The sequence below is a fragment of the Clinocottus analis genome, unplaced genomic scaffold (assembly GCF_023055335.1).
Source record: "Clinocottus analis isolate CAN_PGR_092001 unplaced genomic scaffold, fCliAna1.0.p SCAF_16, whole genome shotgun sequence".
Taxonomy (NCBI): Eukaryota; Metazoa; Chordata; class Actinopteri; order Perciformes; family Cottidae; genus Clinocottus; species Clinocottus analis.
The window spans coordinates 15,475,988-15,502,168 of NW_027175887.1; the positions used below are offsets into that span (position 1 = coordinate 15,475,988).

The window sequence follows — 26,181 nt, forward strand, 5'->3', positions numbered from 1 at the left end:
GACCCACTTCTCCCATGCCCTCCTTCAGCTTTCACCTGGTTTTCAACAATGCCGCTTAAACCACCAATTTGTCTCTTCTCTTCACTAACCTCTTTCTGCCAAACTCTGGATTCCCAATTTTTGTCTGTCATGTCATCCCCCCCTTCTATTCTTAGCGTCTTTTTTCCCGTGGATGCCTTTTGTCTCTCCGTCCCTCCCGCTCTGTCAATCTCCGTCTCTCTGTGTCTCTCTCAGCTAGTTGTGAGTCAGCGCTGGCGCTTACTGGATTAGCAATGGACGGCTCTGCCAAGCGCTCTGGGGGCTCTGGGGCAGAAGACTTAACAATTGTCAGATTTTTTAGTTTCAGCCAGCCAACAGGTGGCAAGAAGAGAAGGGGGAGGAACACTCACTAATGAAGACGTTTCTGGATGTCTGTGTTTATGTTAAACGGGGCTATATTCTCACTTGTTAAGATAGCTATAGGCCCCTCGAAGGAGTCCCGCTTCAGCTCCTAAGGCGTGGCAGCCAGTCTGTTTGTGGGAGAGGCAGCTTTCCCCCCGTGGATGTGATTGGCAGCATGAGGCCCGAAGATTCATCATGGATGCCATTTTAACTGGGTTAGATGTTACTTGGTGCCGTGGGTATCGGGGACTGAGAAATGTTCGTCTATCTGCATCGGAGTCCCCTGAGGCTATTGTTCCCATCAGACCGTGCAAGTATGGGAACTAAAAATAAACCGGCTGGACCGCTGAGGGAGAGATTCTCCATCGTAGCATTTAGCGTTTGAAAGTGAATCAAAAATTTTGATCAAACCTTCCCTTTTATGTTTCAATCAACTGATGGCAAAGGGAACGCTCCTGCTGGATGCTTGCTGGTTTCCTCACAACATCACTTAAGTGTAAAACAAAGGAGCGTAACCAAAAGCGTCCGCGTGGCATTTGAACTTTGTTCTTTCTTATTTTTTTGTTTCCTCGATCGATTTTGACTGCCGCAGTTTCGGCGCAGCGGCGGTGGCAACATTCGCTAATCCCTGTGCTGCTGTGGTAAGCCTGCTCGGGAGGGAGCTGAGGCGATCAAGGTTGCCCTGCAAGGTGACACAAACTTTTCTGAGTTTCGCCGAGCAAAACTGCAATTTACAAGCGAGAACCTCTGTTGACACGCTTATAGGTTCTCATTTCGCCCCCAACACATTCATTTCCACTCGGCTTGTCGAGGCCCGTCCTGCGGGGGCGGAGCGGAGCGCACGCCTGCTCGGTTGTTTGTACCACCGGGCCTGTCAGGGAGGGGTGTTGTCTTCGCCGTGTCTGTTTGTTGCAGCGGGCGCCGCGTTGTGTTGGCAGTGACAGCTTGTTAACGTCTAACTCGTCATCTCCTCCGAGCCAACTGGCTGCTCCTCCCCCGCTCACCTCCACTCCTGCACGCATCCATCTGCACGGCTGTCCCGCCCTCTTCATCCACCCCCACCGCTGCATGCCGAACCCAAATGAGGCGCTAGAAACACATGCGGCGTCGATGTGGAGACGAGAGACAGATAGAGAGAGAGAGGCATGAAAAGGGAGGAGGGGAACGCAGGCTTGAGCTGATACCTTTTGATGCATGTGCAAAGAAATCAATGGAAAACCGAAGCGAATGGAAAACCCTGCATCCAAACACAGTCACACACGCGCATGCTACATTACCGCGCGGCCATTAATGTCTGGATATCAAGGGTTTATAGCCGCCAACTATACACGAGAGGCCGAGGAATGATGGATGAGCGGGGTGTACTCGAGTCAAGATTATAGGATAATGCAGCACATGAAGCATCTCTAACGGACAAGGACACGACATAAAGCATGCAGGAAAAGGCTGCAGGGCCGCGATCCAAGCATACTGTCAGTAAAACCGAGTAAAAGCAATACCGGATACAGACAATTCAATTATTTATCATGGGAATGTGTTTCAGATGCCCTCTCGGCAAACCACGTGCAGCAACAAAACACTTCAAGCCTAAAATACTTGACTTAAAATCCAAAAAAAAGAAAAAAAATCCAATGTCCTCATGGATTACACAACTTTGTGTTATCACAGTACAGTGAGATATTTCCCAGACATTAAAGTGGATCTACTAAGCTCTTTTTTCCACTTTCTTTCTTTTCCCGGGCTCCACTGTTAAACGTTTTAGAGCTTTAATGTTTATGAAACACATTATTTCTCATAATATTCACTGCAGAGGCTTTTTTGAGAGTGCCTCTCTCATTAAAACTTGAAAAACTCAAATAATAATGTAATAATCCATACTCAACACCACTCGATATCTCCACTAATGTCCATATATAATGTGCACTCCTGCCATAAACATCAGTGAAATGTACTTGATTGAATATTTCCCAATAATATAATGACACTTCAGTGGCTGGCGTTCTAACCCTTCAAAGTAAAAGTCTTTCAGGTGTATTTTTCTTGTCCTCATGATGGGACGTGTGACGCAGAAGCTGAAAGGGTTTTTCCCCTCGCTCTCCTGCGGGTCACTTTGTGGTATCCTCTAGGGACGGGTGAAACAAGCAATTACTCTAACACCCCACTAGGGACTGCTGTGTGCCGCTCATCTCCTCACTCGCTCTGGGATCACAAAGAGGCGTCGCACAACCTCCTCCCCTCCCAAACAGGCCGCGACGACGACGCTCCAGATTTGTGTGATTTCATCCTCTCTCGTCTGTGGCACAGTTCTCATTCGACTTCAAATACAGACTCCGTCTTTGTATTTTGTGACACAGTTTTCCAACTTGTCGGATCGGTCTGTCCTCTTAGATCAGGACAAGAGACAATTATTAAAAAAAAAAAAAAGCAAACACGAGTTGAAGATGAAAGAGGGGGAGTTTTTTTTAATTTAGATTTCCGTTTTACGTCACGACCCTCCAGAGACGAAGCCGTTTTCGAGGGAAAATCCACCACTTACTTCGTCTCCTCTCTTGATTCTGAATTTGTCCCCTCCTCTGATGCCGGTTGACAGGAAGCAGTTTGTGTTTCCGTGACACATGGCGATCAGCGGCGTCACTCAGATCTGTGCCACGTCGACCCCGCGACTTGTAAACTCCCGCTGCCCCGCTTGTGTCACATCTGTCACTGGCTGTGTCTCTCGCCATCATGCCCGTGCAGGCTTACACGACTGCATGCTTGTCTGACAAATGTGTGTGTGTGTGTGTGTGTGTGTGTGTGTGTGTGTTTTTGGCTGCAAACATCTGACCTGTTGCCAATGCGACCTATCTGCAGCGGCAGCTGCTGTCATACTCGGCTAATGTCTGGCTGGTTTGATTGATACCTTTTCTTTATTTCTTTTTTTTCAGTTTCTTGGACGTCATTATTTTCTCCTCCCCTTTTTTTAAAATTAAAAAACAGTTCTGGTCGAATCATTACAAATAAAGCAGACAAGAGTGGCTTAATTGTATGAATCTTATTTTCAAAGGTTAGAAAACCTTTGGAAGAATCCACGTTGTCCATATATATATATATATGTATGTATGTATATATATATATATATATATATATATATATATATATATATATATATATCCATCCATCCATCCATCCATTATCTGCATTCACTTATCCTGTTCAGGGTCACAGCCGGTTTGGAGCCGATCCCATCTGACCTTTCGGGTGAAGGCCGGTTGGATCCTGGACGGGTCGCTAAGCCGTCACAAGGCTGACGATTGCCGACAACCATTCACGCTGACATTCACACCGACGAGCAGTTAACCGGAGCCGCATGTCTCTGGACCGTGTGAGGAAGCTGGAGAGAGGGGAGTAAAAAAAACACACTGACACGGGAGACAACGTCCTCCAAAAGGAAATGAGAAATTCCTTCATGAAGTAATGAATAGACATTAAGATGTGGCTTTCGTGTGTGAGGATAACTCGCTTCAATCAGCCGTCAGCAGTTGCAGAAATGAGTCGAGTTATCTGTTGCATTTGGTTTGTTTTATCACCGTAATGTTCACTTATGAATCAGACAACGCAAAGGCAATTTAGCGACATCCTCTGTGTCGACCGGACGTCAGAATCCTCTTTTTTGACGAGACGAGGATGCTGGAGCGGCGTTTTGCTTTTATAACGTCAGGCTTCCTCTGAGGCTCAATGTCTCTGTCTTCACCAAGTACCAAACCCCCTTTCAAGGTTCAAGGCTTTTTTATTTGCCATTTCTGTCCAACAGTCCAGACACATTGGGATTATTGTGCAGGGCTCTCTCAGAGAGATTTAGGAAATTAAAACACACAGGAATGAATCGGCGAGTCCTGAGTGCTGTTCCTGGATGTTGTACTCTTCAGGGTTGTACTCTTCAGGGTTGTTCGCAGGGCGTCAGCTGGGCCTGCGTCTAGTTTTCAGTGCTGATCACCTGGCACCGAGCTGCCGCTGCACACCTGTCAACTCCCGCTAACACACCGGCTATTAGCCTGCCACATCAGCCCGCCACAGAACATTTTAAAAGTCAAATATGGAGCCGAGTGCTTGTATTTAATATCATATCAAGTACAACGACACTTGCGAATGTTACGACCCCATCAAATGATATATCGCCGCCGAGTGAAATGCGGCCAGATCGCCTGCCAGACGCGCTTCTGTCGCGGCCATCGGTGAACTCCAAAACTGGTTTCGCTGGCCGCGGTCGCTCGTGTTTTGGCTGCTCGAGCCGAACACGTCCTCTCGTTCACATCCCCCCCCCCCCCCACCCTCCCTTTGTCTTTCTCCATCAGCGCCTCTCCATCGTTGTCTGCCCCGCATCTGTGTTCTGGCGAAATCATGTAATCGGCCCGCGTAAGTGACGAATGGATTTTCAGTTTGTGGTTTGTTATTCACCACTTTGATTGATAACCCGTGGCCGGCGCCTAACTACACTGACAACAGATGTGTTCCTGTGGGAGAAGTGCTTGTTAGGTTAGCCCCGCTGGCTCTGTCTGCGACGAGAATGGCAGCATGCTAATACTACGAGAGGCTTGGCAGCGGGGTCTGCTGGGAGAGGAGGCAACAAACTCCACGTCGGAGCCAGCTCGGTAATCCTGCCCCGTTTAAAAAAAAAAAAAAAAAAGAAGTAACCTTAACTGTGCCACTCCACCAACAGCCCCAGATCCCTTTTTATTTAACCGGCAGCGGTGTCGAGATTTACTGCAAATTACACATCATTACACGATCGTTAGGAAAACCTTAGGCTCCCAATCTGAGCGGCACAAATCGGGTTTTTTTTTTTGGCTTTCACTCCGCTAAAAATGATATTAGAATAATAATAATCTTGTTTTGGTGCTTAAGTGTTTAATTAGACACAAGAACAACAACACACACACACACAAAAAAAACATTTAGACGCTGTTTGCAATTACCTTGCGTTTCTACAGCGGCGCTGTGTTTGTGTCTTTGCTCATGGAGGAAATCAATAGCTTTAATTCAATATTAGGTCTTTCGTGAGCCTCTAAAACATTAAGAGTGTTTGTACACACAGTTCCTAAAAGCTCACGCTACAGTCGGTAATGCAGGAGGAGGTTATCCTGGACACCTTATCATAACTGTGTTGCCAACTCAAGCCTATTTATAAACGTATTAAACAGCTCTAACTCCGGTAATTTATTTATTCTATTCTCCACCCTGTCTGATCACCACCGTATTAAAAAAAAAAGATGATTTTTCTCTCTTTTTTTGCCCACACGGGAAGAAAAACACTTCCATCCTGTACGCATGCCTTGATTTATTTAATGTTACGTCTCTTTTATTTCACACCTCTTCTCATTATGTACCTACTGGTTTTGCCTCCGGGGAGCATTTTAGGAGATTTAGCACTGGAAGGCTGGCTGCTGCAGTATCGTTAAAAAGCCATCGAAGCGCTCACGCTCCTCCATACAGTTTGGAAGTTTTGACACTTCTGGTTTTCTTACAGACACACTGTTGGCAACATGCATCCAAAGAGCTGTTGTGTAATCAGCCCGATGCTGTCAGCGCGTTGTCCTCCGGAGGAAAGAAACAGAAACAGACTCTGACCCGTCCGATGAACCTGCAGGCGCTGACGCACACGTACGAGGAATACTGTTACTGTACGTGAGAAACGGTTGCTGTTTGTGATCACTTTTCATTACATTTTGAGAATAAAACAGTAGGGGAAAAAATCGATACAGCAAAGTATCGCGATATTTTGCGTGGCGATACTGTATTGAGCCAAGTATGGATATTTTATTTAATCAGTTATAAACGTTTTTGGTCCTAGAAAAGTAAAATCTATTTATTTTTTGTTGACAAAGCTTTCATTTTGGGGACAATTTGGGGTTGAAAAAAAGCTAACAAATCGCAATATATTGCAATATCGCAATAATAGTATCGTGGGGCCTCTGGTGATTCCCACCCCTATAAAACAGTTATTTAATGTATTTAAATAACTATACAGGGTAGTTTGCCGGTTCACAGCAATGCCCTGTTAACAGTTTAATTAAAATTACAGCAACAAATTCAGACCGACACATTAATAAAACAGGATTCAGAGGGCATACAATGTTTTCTTCTTGTTCGTGGCGCTTTAATGCCACCTGCACCAGTAGATCAGTAGAATAATGTGAAACCATTGACACGAGACAAACAACCCAGGCATAAAAACACTGCTCCATCGTGCTACCTGTGGTACCCTAAAGGTTGCGTTGATGGATGCTTTTCTACCGGCCTCTTGGGGACAGAAAAATAACAAGCTGACAGAAAAAAATACGCTCCCATTCATTTTTATAGAGTTCTAAAGCTTAATGTGTAATCAAACAAATGCCTATTTACCCACAAGGGAGGCGGGGAGAAATATTAGTATTAGTTGAGAATAATAAAAAAAATGAAGGTTGAGACAGACTTTATTGTGTTGGAACTAAAATAACTTGAAATAATGGCGGGTTCATCGACCCCCTTTTCACATTACATTTAATTACTTTATTAATTGTCAATATAAAACCTACAGAATAGTGCAAATTTAAGTCGACACTATACTTGTCTACAGGATATTTAGATTTCAGCAAGACACACAAAGCAGAAAAACAGAAATGGTGAAGATTTATAACGCCCTTTCCGCCTCCTTACTCACCCCCCCCCTCCTTCTTCCTAATAACCCGGCTCATCTCATGAATATGCAGACGCTTCTGTGTATCAGCTCAGATAGCGACGGCTTCTTAAATCTCCCATTTAAGATTTTCTTTGCTGCTTAAGCTACTCCACCAAATTTCACCCCATCAGTCACATTGCAGTCAGCGGGTGCTTTGCAGCTTTTTATATGCCAATGTGCATCTGGACTTGTGTGTGTTTGTGTGTGTGTGTGTGTGTGTGTGTGTGTGTGTGTGTGTGTGTTGTTAATATTGCAGGGCCTGTGGGACAGATAATGATCCATTAGACCAGGGTGATTTAGTGTGGAGTCCTTGGCAGCCATCACAGGGGTGTCTCCATTACCAGCGAGCGACCTCCACGCCAGTGTTTTTTTTCTGCACGTGTTTTTGTTTTTACATTTCTCGGCCGTGGCTCGTCCGTCCTCAGCACCGCAGCCGGCAGATTGAAGGAAGAACTGAACTTGTTTGCTCGTCTTCAGTAATTATTTACTGACCATTAAGCGCTTCTGAATTGTATTGTTTATTTAGTTTTGTCTAATTGGAGGTCCCTAACCTATTATAATTGAAAAAAAATGTAGCACAAGAAATACATTTTTTTTTTCTCGGACTAATTAAAACTACAGCTTTAATAATTACAAAATAGTTCTCAAATCAAGGCAAATGCCTCTATTTAAAAAAAAACACAGTCCCTGCTTGTCATAGTTCAGATGGTGACGGCGTTCCCCGAATGCAAATTTAGTCTTTTTCTTCTTGTTGTGTCGCTGCGTTCGGCTCTCCGGCCCAGCAGCGAGCTGCTCAGCTGAATCCACTGAGATTAGCTTGAAAGCTCAGCGGGCATTCGGATGAGCATCTCTGTTGGCTGCAGGACGAGTTTTGACGCACACAGACAGATATTTGTGTTATTTTCCTGTCTAAATATTGTGATTTCTGTTTGTTATGTTGTGAGTATATATGTTACCCTCCTGTTGCCGTTTCTCCGGCATCGCTTCATTTGATTCGGCGCTGTGTTGCAGTAAGACTGCAGACAAAAGGGCAGCAGTGTGTCGAGGGAAGCAGCCTTGGAGGTCTTGGGAGTTTTATTTTCAGTAAGAAATCTACCCCGGGTGATCAACTCACCAGCACCAGAGGCCGATCTTTAGCTCCTGTGTGGGCGGGGGCAGACAGGAGGAGAACTGTTGCAGCCATGTGAGTAATACGCAGAACATCTGCAAGTAGTTCAGGAGCTATTCGATTGGTGCTGCACATTTGTGCGCTGCCTCGTGGTCCGTGTCAAGCTCTGTGTGTGTGTGTGTGTTTGTGTTTATGCACACGTGGCAGAAGACCAAGCGGAGCACTTTGCCCTGTAAGTGGTCGTATTGTTTCGTCAGCAACAGCCTTATTGTGGTGTTGTGATGACTCGGGCCTGAAGTTGGCCGCCTTTGTCATTCTCACTCAGTGTGACACACCGCCACAGGCTATGGGCTTTGATATGAGCACCATTGGGTTTGAACTGAAAGTACCTGAACTGGTTTCACCATCAGTACCTCAATGTTCATTTTAAGTTATTAGGTTTTCATTCTTTATCCATATTTTATCTCTCGCGACGCTACTTAATGGCTCAGCTTCAAACCATTTTTCTCACATTTTTTCATGGATTAGTGCATTTAAGATTACTTATAAATTCAAAATCACACCTGCCCCAGTATCTTTCAATGCTTTCCATTCATTGTGGCGTGGTGTTAAAAGTCTACTCTAGAGAAACATACTTTTAATCTGTAATTTTAGTCAAACTTTGATCATCTTTTTGCGAGATAGTGCTGTGCCGAGACTTCAAAATCAAACCCCCCGACTGAGCGGCTTCAAATTGATTTGTAAGACATGATGAAATGACGCGAAATGTCAAGAATGAGGACTCCGCTTAGATGCGGTTTGTGGTAAATATTCCAAAGCGTGTAAAAAAAACAACAGGCGTGGCGGTGCTTTTCAAACAAATGAGAATAAACAACCGAGGGTTGATTTATGCAGCGCTGCATCGCTTTCCCTGCAGTGCAGCTCTTTGACTGAGGCATCTGCCACCTGTGACGACCAGTCGGTTGCCGCGCCCCGTGGAGATCACAGGTCCAGGCGCCACTGTCGTCTTTCGGAGAAAGAGGAGGAGGAGAAGGTGGAGGAGGTGGAGCGACTATTTGAAGAAGATCTGTATGCAAGCAGGCGCGACGTCTCCAAACATACTGTTCTCCATCTCCCATCTCCTAAAACTCTATTACCGCCGCCTGTCTCCACCTGGCATCTCACTGACGGCGGCATCCGCCTCCCCGGTGAGCTAAACCGAGCAGCGCTGATGTAATGAGGTGTGGCTCGAGTGTCTTCTTCACACCCAGTGGCAGTAATGTGCTGAATTGACCTGGTTCAACACAGGGCTGTAATTAAGAGGCTCTCTCACCTGCTGCTGGATCGCTGCTATTCCAGGAAAACGACAGCCGGCTTTTTTTTTACCAGGATGACAAGTCAAACAAAGAGGATCATCGCTGTACGGCTGCTACCTCCCATCCTTCCCCTCCGTCACATTTCTACATCATGTCTCGCATTCATCCTCCAGTTGAATACACAACATTGTTTGTTTCCAGCCACAGACGGACCCCAGAGATGCTGCCGCGGCGCGCTCGATCTGTCTGAGTGCGTGCCTTTTGTGTATTAACAGGTGCTTGGCTGGATCCACATTACCGCTGCAATTTTAACTTGGCTGCCGACACAGTATTCCCCACCGTCTCCTGGGGTGGGAAACCAAGTTTGGTTGAGAGAGAGACTGAAAGAGGCAGAGGCAGATGATGGAGAGCAGGAGGTGAAAAGATGGGCACTTCACTTCTTATTGTGCACCGATTGATGATCAAGAAAGGCGTTCTTGTGACTTTGTGCCGAGCGACAGATTGCAGGTTGTCAGTTTTCACGCAAGACACCCCACCTCACCCCGCCCCCCCCGAAGCCGCCCCGCTGTCTCGCCCGGTTACTGGCGTCCGGCGGGACGGACACGTTGGCTTTGACCTTCCTCTGATGTCTTGCTCTCGCTGCCCAGCCGTCAGTTCTCTCCCTCCCCTTTTAACTCTCCTCTTCTGCCACAGCGGTGCCTCTGAGCTCTCACAGATTACCTTAATGGAGAGGGTGAAGGGGGAAAAAAAAGTGAAGTGCACACGCCTGCTGGTTTATGTGTCTTTTTTACCTGCAGCCTCGCGGTTTTTAAGTGGAGAGCCAGCAGAACCCGGCGAGACAGAGAGACGGAAACCAAACCTCCCGCTTGCTTCTCTACTGGCTTTTCATTGCAAGCCGAACGTCAACCATTTGTCTATATTTGTACTCTTCAATTTCAAGGTTTGTGTGACAGACGGGAGTCACTTGCCAAGCCTTTTTTTTTGCAGGATTAGCAATGATGTAGCAGGGGAAGCCGTTGTCGCTACAACAGCCAGCACACGAGCAGGTTTCACTGCGTTAACTTTACCGTCTCTTTAACGATCCTCATCCGGCTTCCCGGGTGATGATTTAGGGTTTTGATACGTGTGAAACTGCAGTCCGCTGGTTGCGTCTTGACTTGTGACCTGCAGGAGTTTTGATTGGTGTTCTCTTTTATTTTTTTAATATTTTCCAGAAGGTTGCATTTAATCCCGCCATGCCCTTCTCTCCCACTTGTTTTTTTTTTTTGTTTTAACTTCTCCCGCTAGAGCTTATAGAGTAAAACAGCTGAAGGCCTCACTGATTGGCTTATTTCCCGTTGCCTGTAGCTTTTAATAGACGTGCCGGATTAGCAGTTTGCCGCTCTTCTCCTCGATTTTTTTTTTTTACCTCTTTCCATCCTTCTTCCCCTGGTTAATATTCAGCCGGTCTATCCGCCCCGTGCTGTCACAGCCGGCATCCCACAAGGAGCCCCGCCACGCTTGCGGTAAATTAGGCCGTGCGGCGGAGGAGAGAGCCGCGCCCCGGCCTACCCCGAACACTTCTGCATCACGACAGACATTCATAAGAATACCTAGGACAGATGTTTGGATGCTTGGTTTAGTTATAATAACCAGATGTTAATGAAACAACAGACAGAAAAGAACAAAAATATATTTACTCTGACGTCAGAAACACTAAACCACTCAAATTCGTGGCCACTTATTTCTCCTGTTCAATTCATGAGTGACTCCATATATTTCATTTTTGTCAATAGATAAACAAAGCATGTATTTCATATTGTAGAAGTACATGACTGAGTCGAAAGGATAGCAGTAAATTACATGAAAAACTAGAAAGTCAAAGCCTATGTCTCATATTATTTCTCAAGAAAAGATTTCCCATCTTTAGGAATTCATGACTATGAAGTTTGAGTCTGATGAAATGGAAATGTGTTGCTGTCATCGAGATAATAGACAATAAAAACACACTTCAAAGGTGTCTTGACATGACGATGAGGACGGAGCGTTCTGTTTCATGGCGTTTCTTAAACTGGCAATTTATTCTTTTCAATTTATTACCTTCCTGTTTGTTTCTTCACGGATGCTCCTTCCATCCCTCCATGTCTGATCGAGACTCTTCAAATCACGAGCAGAGGAGACGGCGTAGTGTTCAGTCAGGGAGACGGTACGTCACCGAGGTGAGACGGACTCTCCAGAGATTCTTTTTAAACTGTAATTTACGTTTCACAGACATGGAGCCCTCAGAAACAGTCTGTCTGGGAAAAGTATTTCACTTAAAACCTTTCCCAATGTTGAAACATTGAGCCAAGTAAATGATCCGTCAATCGATCTTTAACTATTTAGATAAGATTCAAGATCTTTTTTATTGTCATATGCACAGATGACAGACTGTACTTTGCTCGGTCCTCCTTAAACAGAATTACACTAAACTTAAGGTAAAAAATATGGCACGAATGTGAACAATATTGCAGAAAAGTGTAAATATAATAAAAGAAAAATTGAATTTAGCGGTTTCCTGATGTTTGACGAAATATCTTTTTATATCATTGTGCACAGGAAGCATTTGCACATTTGCATCCTCCCAAGTAATATATGCAAGCTATTTTTTCTCCAAATACAGCATTAATAATTGTGACTCATGTCGCCCCGAGGTGTTGCTGCATATGTAACAAATAAGTATGGAGGGAAGATGTTGGAAGGACCTGTGAATTTAGATTTAGCTATTTAAGAAACATTTGCACATGTCCTCGTGGTCACCCCTCCCTCCTCCTCACACACACACACATACACACACACACACTCCCTCTGACCCACTTGTTTAACATGCTCATAATATAAAGCTCCACACGCCTGCCTCTTCCAAATCCATCACAGCAAACCCCAATCCACTTTCCCTCTCACCTCCTGATTCTCCACACCAAAACGTCTTGCACACGATTGGCCGCAACTTCTCTTCCTCAAGTCCAAACTCCAGTTCATCAGGTGACTGGGAAGAAGAAGAATAAAGCACCATTCCCTCTGTGTTGGTTGTGAGGATGCAGAATATCCTGATGGATGTGTGATGATAGTTGTTGTGGGTGAGTTGGCGAACGCCTCACGTCACAGACAAAATTTTCCTTCCGTGTATAAATAACCCAGTGAAGGCGGCGGAGACCGGGGACGCCGAAATGCAGGACAGATCCTAATAACTGTGAGGGGAAAAATGTCCGTTAATTACACGACGCGGCACACAATAGATGCAGAAATCCATTTGTCCATGTGTCGTCCCCTGCTTGACGCAGATTTGAGGCTTAATCGTCTTTACATAAACTCAGAAACACCCGTTTGGGACCTGCTTGATCTCACCGCGATTTTTTTTGTTTTGTTAGGTTTTTTTCCCCCCTCGCTTGTTCGTCTTGTCTTATCTCTCAGCCCCCCCACACACACAGCGAGCTGCTTTTTTATTCCGGCAGGTTAATGCTCTTGTCTGCGCTCTCTATCTCGGCAGTGCAGCCCGGGTCGTCATCGGTGGCGGGCTCACACAGATGTTATCGCTTCTGATTGCGGCCTCCCGTCGTCATTCAGGTTTCTTTTATTATTTCGACCCGACCGGCACGCACCGTCTTTTTTTTCCCCCCACGCCTCCCCGGTGGTTCCTTTGGCGGTCTTTGTAGTTGCAGGTCGGCGGCCTCGCCGCGGACCCCCGAGTCTTCGCTGACAAGACATTTCTTTCTTCCCGTGATTGAGCGGTCACCAGAAAGCCAACCCCCATCAAGCCTCTTTTATGTAGGTTTAAATGATGCGGGCGCCGCGTGGGCTCACGCAGATCGCTTGGGCTGTCGGGGTTATTGTCTGCCAGCTTATGTGGAAATACATTGTCTGCGAATGACGAAAGTAAAGATGTGTAACTTGTTCCCATTTTCTATTCTTGCTTCTTCTGCCCACACAACATTTACTCCTGCTGTGTTCAAGATGAGGTTCTTTGTATACAGCTTTGCAACGTCTATCCGCCGACTGCAGTTCGGAAAGTTTTTTCCGGCTGGATTCCAAACCAGTGGCACAAAGAGATGCTGATCTTTAAAGAAGGAAAAAAAAGTATCTTTTGGGCGAGCCGGGAGGTTGTTTATCGTTTCAACTTCCGTTAGGACCTCACCATCCTGCACTTGATGAATATAAATGTGCGAATATGTGTTCAGCTTTCTGTTTTATCTAAAGGCAGCATAGCCCTCTCGGCTTCTCACTGTCGCCGCGGATGCTCGGTCACAATGATCAAGCCCTGGTCTGTAGGCCCCGGCTTTGGCAGCCATTGTAATGGGGCCCTTGAGTCAGGTCCTTGTTAGCTGATGCACAATAAGCTTCTGCCTAATGAAGTGTAAACCCGGAGATCTGGGAGGCTACGAAGGGGTGGGGGGAAGGTGGGAGGCTAGATGAACACGGCCGGCAGCCTTGATGCGCAGCCGAGAGCTCGATGCTAATGCTATTAGCCAGGAGGTCAGTCCGTTTCGCATCACCCCTGCCTCGGCTTATCAGCGCTTTGTAATGTGCTGGATGTGAGGGCGCGGTGTCGGAACAGTTGATCACACTTGAGTGTGATATCCTCCCTCCCCCCCCTTCCCCGGATGAATAGAGGAAGATATGGGTTTCGCAACAGGCCCGTTTTTTTCCATTGCAGCTGCGTTGGACTAATGGCCGGACCTTTCTGCCCTGAACAGGCTTCTCCTGTGTTAAAGTCTGTCCGCTGGAGAGCGTCGCGGCTCCGTCGGGCCTCCGCCCGCCCCGGCCTCCGCCTCGCTCTTCCCCCGCGTTCATTAACAGTCCATTTGTTGCTGCCGCCGCCCCGAGGAGCCGTCCTCTGCTGCTTACTCACTCAGCTCCTCCTAATGCGGCTGATGAGCCTTTAACGTACAGATGGTCCACTTCATGCAGCTCTATTAGGCCTGTGCCTTTTTTTTATGCCTTTAGTTTGTATTATCCATCTCTGGTGTTATTGTTTTTTCTACTTGCTTGAAATTTTATGCAATTAATAAGCTTATTTAGTCAATTATGAATTAATGTCTTGTGATTTCTGTGTAAAAAGCATGATGTTCAATATTCATTTTCCATCCTGCAGGTTGTTGTGAGACACTATTAGTATTCATAGCGAACCATCTCCCCACATGTTTAACCCTTATGAAACATCAGAATGCATAAATGATGCATTGAGTAATTGTAATTCAGAGAAAGTGCTATTGTTTCCGCAATAGCTCTTTTCTGATGGTCGTGTGACGGTGTCCTGTCGTGTTTGACTGCACACAAACACACAAATTAACCCTTGGCATGTTTCTCTTCTAGCCAACGCCGGGGCCTGTTATCCTAAGCAAGGTAACTCACCGGGCGAATGGCTCCCTGCTCCTGTTTTTGTTTTTCATCACACTTTTGAGTTCATTCATTTTTCCAGTCACATTTTATTTGCATTTTTTAAATTTTTTTATGTGCACCCATATATTCTCCCTTCCTGTTTGCATTCCTCCCCGGGCCGTGTTGCCTGTCAGTTAGAGCGCCGATAAAAGGCCGAGGGCTGTCAGGAGTGATGCGCCTCCTTAAAAATGGACAGCGGCATCAGTTCAGGTCCAGACAAAGAGACAGTGAGAATATGTAGAGAAAGTGGCAGACGGTGTCGAGGGATGGATGAGGGGGAAATCTCCGATAGATGGACGGGAACGGGTGAGAACGAGCGAGACAAACAGGAAGGGACTTTCAACACCTCAAATTTCACTATTTTGCTTTCTAAGAAAACAACGAAAGTCACTTAAAACCCCGAGCGTATCGCAATGCGATACCCGGCAAAACAAACTCACTTTGAGCCTCTTTGATCTATCGCAGAAGTATTTTACTTTTCTCATTTTTCTTCCCTCCAGAAGTTGAAATCAATAATTCTGCAGGGAACTGCTTCGTCCTGGTGGCAAATAGTCTAACATCCCATTTCTTTCTCTCTCTCTTTCTCTGTGCCTTTTATTTTGTTCCACTATCATTCCCTCTGCTCTGTTGGTTACCACCTATGTGTGCCTGCTCTGTGTGTATGTACGTCTCCACCCTGCACTTTCTGCACTCTTGTGTGTGTTTGTGTGTGTGTGGATTCACCTTTTCCTTATCCACCCTTTCCTCCTTTCCTCCTCTGTCCTCGACCCCTCAGATCCCGAGCGTGGTGGCGGTCACATGATCTCGACAGATGACTTGGAGTACCCGCGAGAGTACCGGACGCTGGGCAACAGCGCCCGGCGGTTCTCCAACGTGGGCCTGGTGCACACGTCGGAGCACCGCCACACCGTGAGCGCCGCCCAGAGCCTGGAGGCCCTGACCAACCTGCACAAGGTGGACATGGAGCGCAAGAGGGACGCCTTCATGGACCACCTGAAGAGCAAGTACCAGCAGCAGCAGCAGCTGCAGCATCCGCACCACAGCCCACACCACAACCCGCCGTCTCCCTCGCCCTCCCACGCCAGCATGAGGGGCACGTCGGAGCGGTCCGCTCGAGAGCAGGTCCGCGAGCAGGTACGCGGTAATTGTTTTTCCCGAGAATATTTGTCCACGCTGTCTGTTTTTCCTCTGTCGTCGCTTTACGGACATTTTGGGGGTATTTACGCGACTCATTCGGCGCTCAGTGCGCTTCGCTTCTGCAATCGAACTGGTCAGGGTTGTCATTTTGGTGACAGATAAAATGACGGCGTACGCAGAGAGAGAGAGAGAGAGAAACAGAGAGAGAGAAACAGAGAGAGAGAGCTTAATAGTTTGGGTCGGGTCGTACGGCTCGTCATGCAACAAAAAGCCTCTTGTCAGGTAACATTCAGAGTGAGAGCGGCACAATGCTTCACATTGTGCTCATTGAAATTATCGAGAGAGGGAGAGAGAGGGAGAGAGAGAATAAGTAAGGGAAGGCTGTCAGGAGGGCTTTGTATCTGTGTTATTAGAGGCCGTCATTAAACTGTCACAGCCAAGCTTTTCTTGGTTTCACTGCTGCCAGGGACCCGCAGACTCTACATACGCCCTGCTGAGACGGGAAGTCACACACTTAAAAAACGTATTAAATGCACATCATGCAAATGCGGTCACCTGAACGCTGTGTGTGTGTGTGTGTGTGTGTGTGTGTGTGTGTGTGTGTGTGTCCTGCAAAAAAAAAAGTTAAAAATTTCAATGTGACGTGACAGATTAAGCGCACTGGGAGACAGGCCAGATTGAAAGGGAGAGAAAGGGTGGGAGGGTGAAATGCAGGTGGAGTCCATAGTTGCCGTGGCAACCTCTCCCATAAATGGCAAGAAGGGATATCGCGTTGCAAAGGTCAGGTTGTGTAGAGGAGCAGGACTCGCACAGTGATGAAGACGGACGGGTTGAGAGAGGAATAACGAGGCAACCTGTTAGAAGATATATATTTTAAGCAGTGTCCGGGAGAGTGGACACCTCCTCTTGTGACAGGGTGTTTTTTCACTGCACGGAGGGGTGGGGAGCTGAGGAAGCAGAGCACAGGATTTCTTGTCATCTCGTGGATGTGCAGAGCATGCATGGACGGTGAGGGAGGCGGCGGCGGGGGGGAGGGCAGGGGAGGAGCCGGAGAGGAGCGCAGCAGCCAGTCGAGCAGCCCGCTGCTCAATTAGCCGGCACCAGCGGGAGCCAGCCGCCCGTCTGCGAAGGAGTTAATCGGCTGGTGTTGTAATGAATTAAATAAAAGAGTTTCCGCCGCATGTGCTACTGGATAGCAAGACACAGAGAGAGAGAGAGAGAGAGAGAGAAAGGGAGAGAGTGGTAGACCGGGAGAGGGGAAGGGAGGGTTAGAGCAGCGTAGAGAGAGAGACGGGTGAAAACACGATGAGGATACGCTGCACCTGACGGACAGCCGGGGATGACTGGAGTGGTGGACAGGTGCACTGCAGGTGAGATGGGACTGGAAGCTTGGTACTGGTAGCTGGATGCTGTTGCAGAGGTGTGTGTGTGTGAGTGTGTGTGTGGGGGGGGATGAAAGATGTGCCAGCTGGGGATTACATTCCACGCCTGTTGTGTTTATTGTGGTTGTTGTGGTGACGGCGTGCATGTGTATGCTCAGCGGGCGAGACGAAGGCTGAGTGGACGACACTGGCAGCTGTACATTGTGTACGTTCGCCTGAGCGTTAGCTGTGTTTGTTGGGTTTTTTTTTGGAGGAGGGATAGAAAGAGCGAGAGGCTGCGGTAACGTAACGCCACTGTAGACCGGAGGAGCATCGAGGGGGGAAGAGAGTAAGAATGGTTGTGGTGTGTGAGAGAGAGAGAGGGGAGGGAGAGGGTGGAGGGGGGGTGGAGCGGGGGTGCGGAGAGGATGACGACATGAGAAAGAGACGGGAGGTGGAGGAGGGGTGGTGTGAGTGCAGCCTGCTTTACATGCCGGTCAGGTAACGCAGCGCTACACTCTGCGAGGCTACGTCCTTCTGTTGGAGCTCTAGAGCTGACACTGCGCGCGCACACACACACATAGTAACATACACACACATAGTAAATGTATACAGGGGTGTCTTTACTTGCAATTTTTGCCCCTGAAGTTTAATCAGACATCTCAGTGCAAACATCAGCGGGCGGCACTGTCTCATTTGGGATCAAAGCTTATTTAATACCACGGGTATTTTAATAACAGCAAGATTAATTTGATCCAATTGTCTCAACCGTCATCAGGGAATACGATTTGACAGTATCAAACAATCTCCTGAGTATAATGTCTGCACAGAAGAAATGGATTCAGTTCACTTCAATCCAATTTATTCATATCGCCGGAAAGAAATCACAAATTTGCCTCTGAGGATTTTACAATCTGCACAACCTCCAGGATCACAACCTGCAGGATCCCCTGTGCATCGCGCCAGGAAGAAACCTTAGTGAGAGCAGAACAGAGGAGTGGGAAGGACTGAAGTGCAGTACAGAATGAACAACATAACAGAGTCAAAGCATACAACATAAATGATTCATTAATGAGCGCAGCAAGCAGAACGATGACAGAAAAATTAAAAGAGACGCTTGCAGTCACAACGGCTAGGAGGGCGAGGCGTCGGATGGGAGGGGGGCAGTCAAATCGGCCCTCTGGAGTTTGCACTCACGCCCTCTCGGTGCAGTATTTGCAACTCAAAGTCCAAGTTCAGTGTGTCTGCGGCGGCGAACGCAACGAACGCGTTGACTTTACCTGGGAATTGTGAGCAAGCCTCATTAAAGCAACAAACAAAGAGGGCCGCTGGCAGAGGCAGACACACCAGACCACAAATCTCTTCCGCGCCATTAAAGCCAGCCCTCAGTCATTTAGCTTTGTGGGAGAAATAAAGATCATTAACGTCGTCCGAACAAGCGAACGGCAATTATTTATGACGCACCGATGGAGCTCCCCGACAGCCGCCGACGGGTCAGCGGCTTTTTAAGGACAAAGCTCCACTGACCGGCCGCACAACACATGTCACATGATCGGGGAGTAACTCAAGTCCGACCGCATGTATCATCTCATGCCTGAAAGTGAACCACTTCACCCCCCATGACCTCTCACCCCTTCGCGTGGTGATCACTTCAGAGGGGGAGATTTAACCTGCATAACATTTTTGTTATGCCTCGCTTGAAACTATGCAATAATAATAGAAATTTGCTATAAATTTGGGTGTTCAAAAACAAAAAAAGCTGTATTACCACATTAACCCATTACGGAGAATGTAATCCTTTAATCCTCCTGGACAGCGACATTAATATGACAAAAAATAAACACATAACAACTAGCTATGAGACAAAAATTCTCCTCAGCGTCACATCAAAGAGTTGTCTTTATATAATAATTGCTTTGACATATTTGGGTAGAAATGTATACTCTATGTAGGGGGGTTAGCGTGGGAGGAGATTAAGCTCCTCGTCCCTTTAAGTGTCCCACTTGTCTGAGTGCCAGTGAGTCGGATATATGCACAGAGTAACGCACATTAAAATGCCCTGGAACACCTTCTACCTTTCAGAATGAAGGTTAGAACATTCAGTTTTGGGGTTTGAGGTAATTGAACTTTTTTATATCCTAGTCAGATGCGTCGTAATAGGTTTCATTATGTCGCCGCTGCTGTTTCCGTCTATATTATCCCTCGACTGTGTTGCGTCCCATTTCTGTCTTTCTGCTCCACTAAGACCACCGCTATTGGTTCTAAGCGGGTTTTAAGTTCGTAGTGCGTTAACGCCGGAAAGGTCACCAAGTGGACTCGAAGATGCGAGTATGCAAATTGAGTCTGCTTGATTCTCTCGCGCGGCATTCATCTGAAGACACGGCGAGCAGCAGCTTGACAGCGCCGTCAAGTGACTCACAAAGTAAACTTTAAACAGTGCGTGAAGTAAAGTAAAGAGGAGCTCACTAAAGCAGCTCCAGGAACAATTCTGCAAACAGAAAAAAACGTTTTTAAAGTCACTTTGTGAAGTCTCGTTGACGGTGAAAGTCCCAAAAGTATTTCCTGTTCGTATAAAGCGGTTAAATATGAGGATTTCTTTTGGAGCGGGTAGCGGGTTGTCCTTTAATCACAAGGTTGACGGTTTGATCCCCGGCTTCTCCCCGTCCGCCTGTTAAAGTCTCCCCGAGCGAAACGCTGAACCTCAAGTCGCCCGCTGCTCCCAAAATGCTTAAGACGGGTTAAATGCAGAGGTCGACTTTCATGTATGTGACACGTTTTGTCTCGCTAACTGCACAACAGTATACTTTAAAAGACGGTACATGATGTGAGTATTCAGTATATAATTGGGACACAGCTTCTGTTATTAACGGTGTCATTTGCATACCAACTGCCACATTTGTGTACGCAGAACTCGCAGGATACTATTCATCTGTTGTATTGATTTGGGACGCCGAGCTTTATAATATCTGTGTTTTCGCCAAATGTCTCTTCGTGGCTCGGTGTCGTCTCGGGCACGACCGTTTACCTCTTTGAATTAGTGTTACCAGAACGCTCGATAATGTCTCAAATCCTAGCAATAAGTCGCACCGCAGTGCATTAAGAAAAGAGAGCCGGGGAAGAGCGATGGAAAGAGGAGCGTAAAGCGAGGCAGACTGTCACCAAATGGCACCGGGGCCAAATCAGGGGACGTTAAGTGGAAGATTAGATTACAATGAAGTAATAATCGGTTGAAAAACGCTCCCTCTGATGCTCCTGTTTACTGAAGTAATGGAAGCTTTTGTAGAGACAGTATTAAAATGGAAAGCTGATGATGAAAAACCACCAACGATCATAAATCAAAACGCGCCTGTCACTTTTTTTTTTTCTCCATTCGTGCACCAGGAATATAATGCGGTTCCTGCAGGAGGAGAGACTGAGTGGACAAAAAAAAAGGCCTGCAGATAAGAATAAGAACTAGAATAAGAGTTTGGATTAGAATTAAAATGCATGAACTCTGCCCCAATCTTTCCTTTTTCTGTCTTTGGCTGCGGGGTGATTATGTTTTAAATGGAAAAGCTCACATCCTGACAGCAACATGCAAGCAGCTATTCCTACACGGCGGGGTGAGGTGGGGTGAGGCAGGTGAAGCGGCGAGTTTCGGAGGAGGGTGAAGGGGACAAGCAGGAGGGAGAGCGGCGGCTCGCCGCTGGTGGAGAAGTCTGGGAGAGAGGCCAACATTGGAAAAAACAAACGGGAGTGGGCTGCCGCTTGATTCAATTCCACTCTTTTCATTTCCTCCCATTCAACTAGTTACGGCCAGCGGCGCAATCTTGTTTCAGGTGCGCTGTAACCCGACGCCTGCAAAACACAGCCCTCTCACCACCCCCCCCCACACACACACACACACACACACACACACACACACACACACACACACACACACTGCATTATCACCAATCACACTTAACGATTGTGGTTTTAATGAATTTCATAGATTGCTTGTCAGAAAAAGAAACGCATGACAAGAAAGCGGTTTAGGAAACTGATTGTGCTTTTTGGGGAAGATGCGTTTGCCTGCATTCACACTTGTATCCTCTCTCCAGTCCACCTTGTATAAAGCACCATTTAAAAAAAGAAAAAGAAAAGTGGTTTCTTTTTGTCAGTGAACTTTCAGCAGCATGAGAGAAGTATCTCACTTTTTTTTTTCTCTCTTTCTGTCTCCCTCCCTTCCCTCTTTTGTCCTTCATGAACGTCACAGCAACAGCCCAACTACTGGAGCTTTAAGGTCAGTGCTGCGTGTCTAAGTGTCCCTGTGCGTTTGTCAGTCTCCTGTCCAGTGTGTGTGTGTGTATGTGTGTGTGTTTTGTGCTGGGATTACGTCAGACTCCTCGGGCATCACCAGCCTTCCTCCTTTGTCCTCTGACTTCTGCAACACCCAGCTCACTTGGCATCTCTCTGCTCCTCTGGCAGTGTGTGTGTGTGCTCGCGCACGTGTGTGTGTGTGTGTGTGTAGTAGGGTTGCGTTGGCGGAGGTGTCGGGGGTGGCGACAGCTTAAACTTCTCCAGCTCCATTTAATCTGCAGAAGACGTCTCTCTCGGGATTTATGATACCTCGGGCGGCCGGCATTAATGGCTGGAAGCCATGTGACCTTGCTGAAGTATTACTGAGACTGACTGAGACATTAAGAAGACATTTCAGACGTGCCGCTGAAGCATCGCTGGAATAATACAAAGACATTAGCGCCAAGGCTCGAGTCACGGCTGGGCTGCAGAGTGTGCGCTCATCCACAGGTTATGGGCCGAGGGAGCCGGCAGCGAGACGGGTTGAAAGTTTTAATCTTGCATGCTGGATTTACAGACTTGAGCCCATTTGCTGGCTGGTGTGCGTTGCATTGTGTTTCCCTTTGTTGTGGCATTACACTGCCCACAGGCAGACAGGGAGGTGTGTTATCTAAACAGAGCAAGTTAAAGAATGTGTGTGTGTGTGTGTGTGTAGGTGTGTGTGTGTGTGTGTGTGTGTGTGTAAGGGAAGAGCCTAGGGCTTATCTGCGGCGTAGTCGTCTGAATCCCTGCTTACGATATCATTTGGACAGGTTGGAAATGTCACTGAATATCAATAGCCAGATCCCCTGACCCATAATGAAGGCTAAGCAATTCATCCCAGACTCCCACAAGTGCTTAAACTTCAAACAAGAGGTCAGACAACGAGAATTTAGAGCCCAGTCCATCCCATAAATCTGTTTTACACGACACAGCCGAGATCCTGCAACTCTGCAGGACTTTCAGCTCGACTTGTTGTGGGTTTGTCTGCATTCACAACATCAAACAAAACACATTATTAAAGACTCCGATCTGAAAATAGAGCTGCAACTAACGATGTTTCCATTGTGAAGTGATCTGTGGATTATTTTACCAATGAATCTTTAAAAAAAAAAAGATTCAAAACATCTTTTTGGTGTCTTGTTTTCTGTGACCCGACAATCCAAAACTCAATGCGGAGCAGAGAAAAGCACTGACTGAGAGCGGTTGCCTAACTAATCAATTAACGGTTGTGGCCCTTCAGAAAGTGTGTGTGTGTGTGTCTTATCTTCCTAGTACAGTGAGCTGCTCTTTGTAGCACAAGGTGCATCAAGTGAGGTGAAGTTTAATCACTGAACAGGGAGGGTTAGGGATTATTTATTGGCTCCTCAAGGTGCTGCAGCGTATTAAACCGCAGAATGAAACAACTAAAAAAGGGTCCAAGCGGTAACAGATCTGAAGCTCTTTGCCTTCAACACAACACTGTCGTCGCCAGCTCTTTTTTTTTACGATGATGTCTCATCGCTTCATTTGGCAGTAAAGCTTGTGAAAGCCTCATCCTGCTCCCTCATCCCACCGGCTCTAATCTAAAGCCCGACTCTCCGGATTCACCTGCCTGCTGAAAATAAACCCTAAATAAAGCCAGAACGCTCATTTTTACCTCTGTGTGTGTGTGTGTGTGTGTGGATCAAGGATGTAATCTGATAGTAATGGTTTCTATTTCTATAGACTAATATAGTAGGAATAATGCAGTTAAATATATTGTCCTAATATATATTATCTGTTCCCCTTTTCTCTGTCTTCTATCAGAAAAAAAAGATAATCACTTCCAGCTATTACATCGATGCACAAGTCGCAGCAATTTGGCAAAAGCAATTTGCTCCGTGCATTGAGGACTCCAGGTATTATAAAGAGCCTCCAGAGGCGCTGGAGGGTTGTGTGTCCGGCCAGAAGATTGGCCTGAGAGCTGGAAAACATGGAGAGAAATAATGATAGTGGAGGAAGAGCGAGGAGAGACAATTGGATGGGAGAGATGGATCGATTTTCGAGAGCTGTTTTCTCTCTCCGTTTTTCTAAAAGTGAGGGCTGTGAACTTTTCTTCGTTTTTTTTTTTTTTTTTTGTGGAGAAAGAGCCGGGGTTTATTGTTGAAAGGGAGAAAATGCAGACGGCAACGGCACAATCGTTGCACCCCCACCGAATGCGGCTTTTCAGGCAGATCTGTTGACGGAAAGCAGCTCTGGGAGTGGACAAATGAAGGAAGGGATTAAAAAAAAGGAACACAGATAAGTCAGGGCACAGAAAAACACGAGGAGGGGAAACGTATGATTAGAAGCTGGAGGTGAACATAGTATAAGAGATGCGGTTGAGGTGTGAGGATTGTGTTGTTAACTATTTAACACCTGTCACTCAAGGGGACAAACCCCTCCTTGTCGTTTCACGAGCATCAAGTCGTTTCTAGCCGATAGCACATCACTCAACATGTCCTCCGTTTTTGTAGCTTCTTCATGGACGCTTGCGTACGATCTCTCGCACCAGGTTGCGATCCAGTTTGATCGAGGAAATGCAGGCAGCAGAGCCCAACACGTACGTTTTGAAAGTGTTTTTTTATATTTTGAGTCCCTATATTTCTTTCCTCTCTACACACTTCTACAAGGTGATGATTGAGAGGGATTATTTATGTTTATACATTGTTTTCCCTTTGAACTCCAGCTACACAGACGCTGTGTATTTATGTGAATATTGCACATTTGAATCAGCAGTCAGAACCTTTAGCAACCTTGACGCTCACCCCGTGCACGGACCAATGCACCGCGTACGGGTGCTCACACTGAAGGTAAAAACAGAACCCCAATTTTGTCTAATGACAATTTCAAAAAGTTGATTCATCTTGATGAAAAACAAGAGCAGGGCTGCATTACTTTGTGCCGCTCAACTATGAGAAAGTAAGAAGGAAAAAACAAAGTATGAAGCCGCAGATGGCAGGGAGAGGCGGACAATCTGGTGTGTGTCTGCACAAAGTTAAATGTAATGTGACAGCAGTCCTTAATGTTAACACTACTTAATATTAAAAACAAGCGTACTACAGATTCTTAAAAAAGGGCGTGGAATTCACCGCTAAACCTTTTCTGAAAAACGCTGCCAGGCTTCAAGAAATCATCTACAGGGTTTCTGTGTTGAGCTGGTCCTCCAGTTATTATTCCTTTACATCTTTCACCAAAACATTCCTGCATGGGAGAACTGTGAATCAATTTTTTAAGTTGACATTCATATTAAACATGTAAAAAAAAAGCACCACCAAAAAAAAAAAAAAAACCTGCAAGGTTAAGAGGTTTGCAGACTAAGTGAGACGACATAAAAGTGAGTTGTGCTCGTTCATGCATAACAAAAAATACATGTAATCACTTGACCTGAAACCACAATGTCCCTGTGTGTGTAACAAGACACAACATGCAGGAGGTTGCGTTGAGCTTAATGCAGTTTGTAGCCTCGGGTCTGTTGTCAAGCCTTCGTGTGCAGCTTTCCACTCCATTCACGTCTGTTCGGTGTACGATCACCCAGCTCCCTGCTCGCGCCGCTCTTCTGACGTGCCCTTATAACAGCCTGCACTTCTCCACAGTAATTGAGTGCTGTTGAGAAAGTCTGGATCTCTCAGAGAAGAAAAAAGGTTGAGGTGGAGCGAGTGCAGGGAGGGGAAGGCATAGAGGGAGGATGGCGGAGCGACACGAAATGAGGGAGGGAGGGAAGGAGGTGGAACTCCGTCACATATAAAACACTGACATGTCTCGCTGGACCAGATGCGCGACCAGATGGCGCCTTCACGACGAATATTTACAATGCAAAACGACTGCAGGGAGAGATTTTCCGGTTTTGATGTTGCATAAACCACCAATATGGAAGTCGGTGTTTACACGCCTGTTGTGACGTGCGTGCTGTCGAGCGTACGCACTTACATACATTGCGCGTTTCGTCGTCTCGCTCGGCAGCACATTCGTAGTCGGCAGAGCAGAACTTTACTTTTTTCCCTCACGCCGTTTGCTTTTTTTTCTTCGGACGGTTCACAAATGTTAAAGTCTGCAAAACACCGAGAGACACGAGCCAGTCACGAGGCGCCCGTACTCTCAATTCCCTTCTCCTTTTCAAAGAAAGGTGATTTAGCCGTGAAATACAATGTGTGCATGCAGTAGTAGAATGACTCAAGAGTTTCAAAAGCAGAAGCTTTGTGTTTCCCCCTCAGCCATGCAGTGGAAATATGAGCAGAAGCTCGCTGAAGAAATCTCTTTTCTCAGACATGGTGGTCTTTTCAGACACTCCCATTCACACTGAAAGCTGCTGTTGTATTTCTTTGCCAACAATATCTAGTATGGATGGTCTTAGGCAGCTGGTTCCACTTCAGATCCACTTCCAGGTTAGTTAAATACCTGCAATTTGTTGAGTCAACTGCCTGCTGATATGGAGAGGAAAAAAAAGGGCTTTTAGTTTTTACAGGAATAATGAAGCATTCAAGGAGATGTGCTGAGAATCTTTGTACC

The 26,181-nt window shown here is 46.5% G+C and overlaps 1 protein-coding gene across 12 annotated transcripts in view; it reads left to right on the forward strand.

The window, feature by feature from the left end:
* srcin1a (SRC kinase signaling inhibitor 1a) overlaps positions 1-26,181 on the forward strand; it is a 95,549-nt gene that overhangs the window by 38,189 nt on the left and 31,179 nt on the right. For 10 of the 12 annotated variants that reach the window (XR_011077579.1, XM_068578283.1, XM_068578292.1 and 7 more), the window contains exons 2-4: positions 14,810-14,839; positions 15,651-16,009; positions 21,611-21,637. Coding sequence is in view for 11 of the 12 variants with exons in the window: in XM_068578283.1 (XP_068434384.1) it covers positions 14,810-14,839; positions 15,651-16,009; positions 21,611-21,637 (416 nt within the window). In the remaining variant the exon portion in view is untranslated. Of the gene's footprint in view, positions 1-10,293; positions 11,677-14,809; positions 14,840-15,650; positions 16,010-21,610; positions 21,638-26,181 lie in introns of those variants that run through there. The other 2 variants (XM_068578289.1, XM_068578286.1) reach the window with 2 other exon arrangements.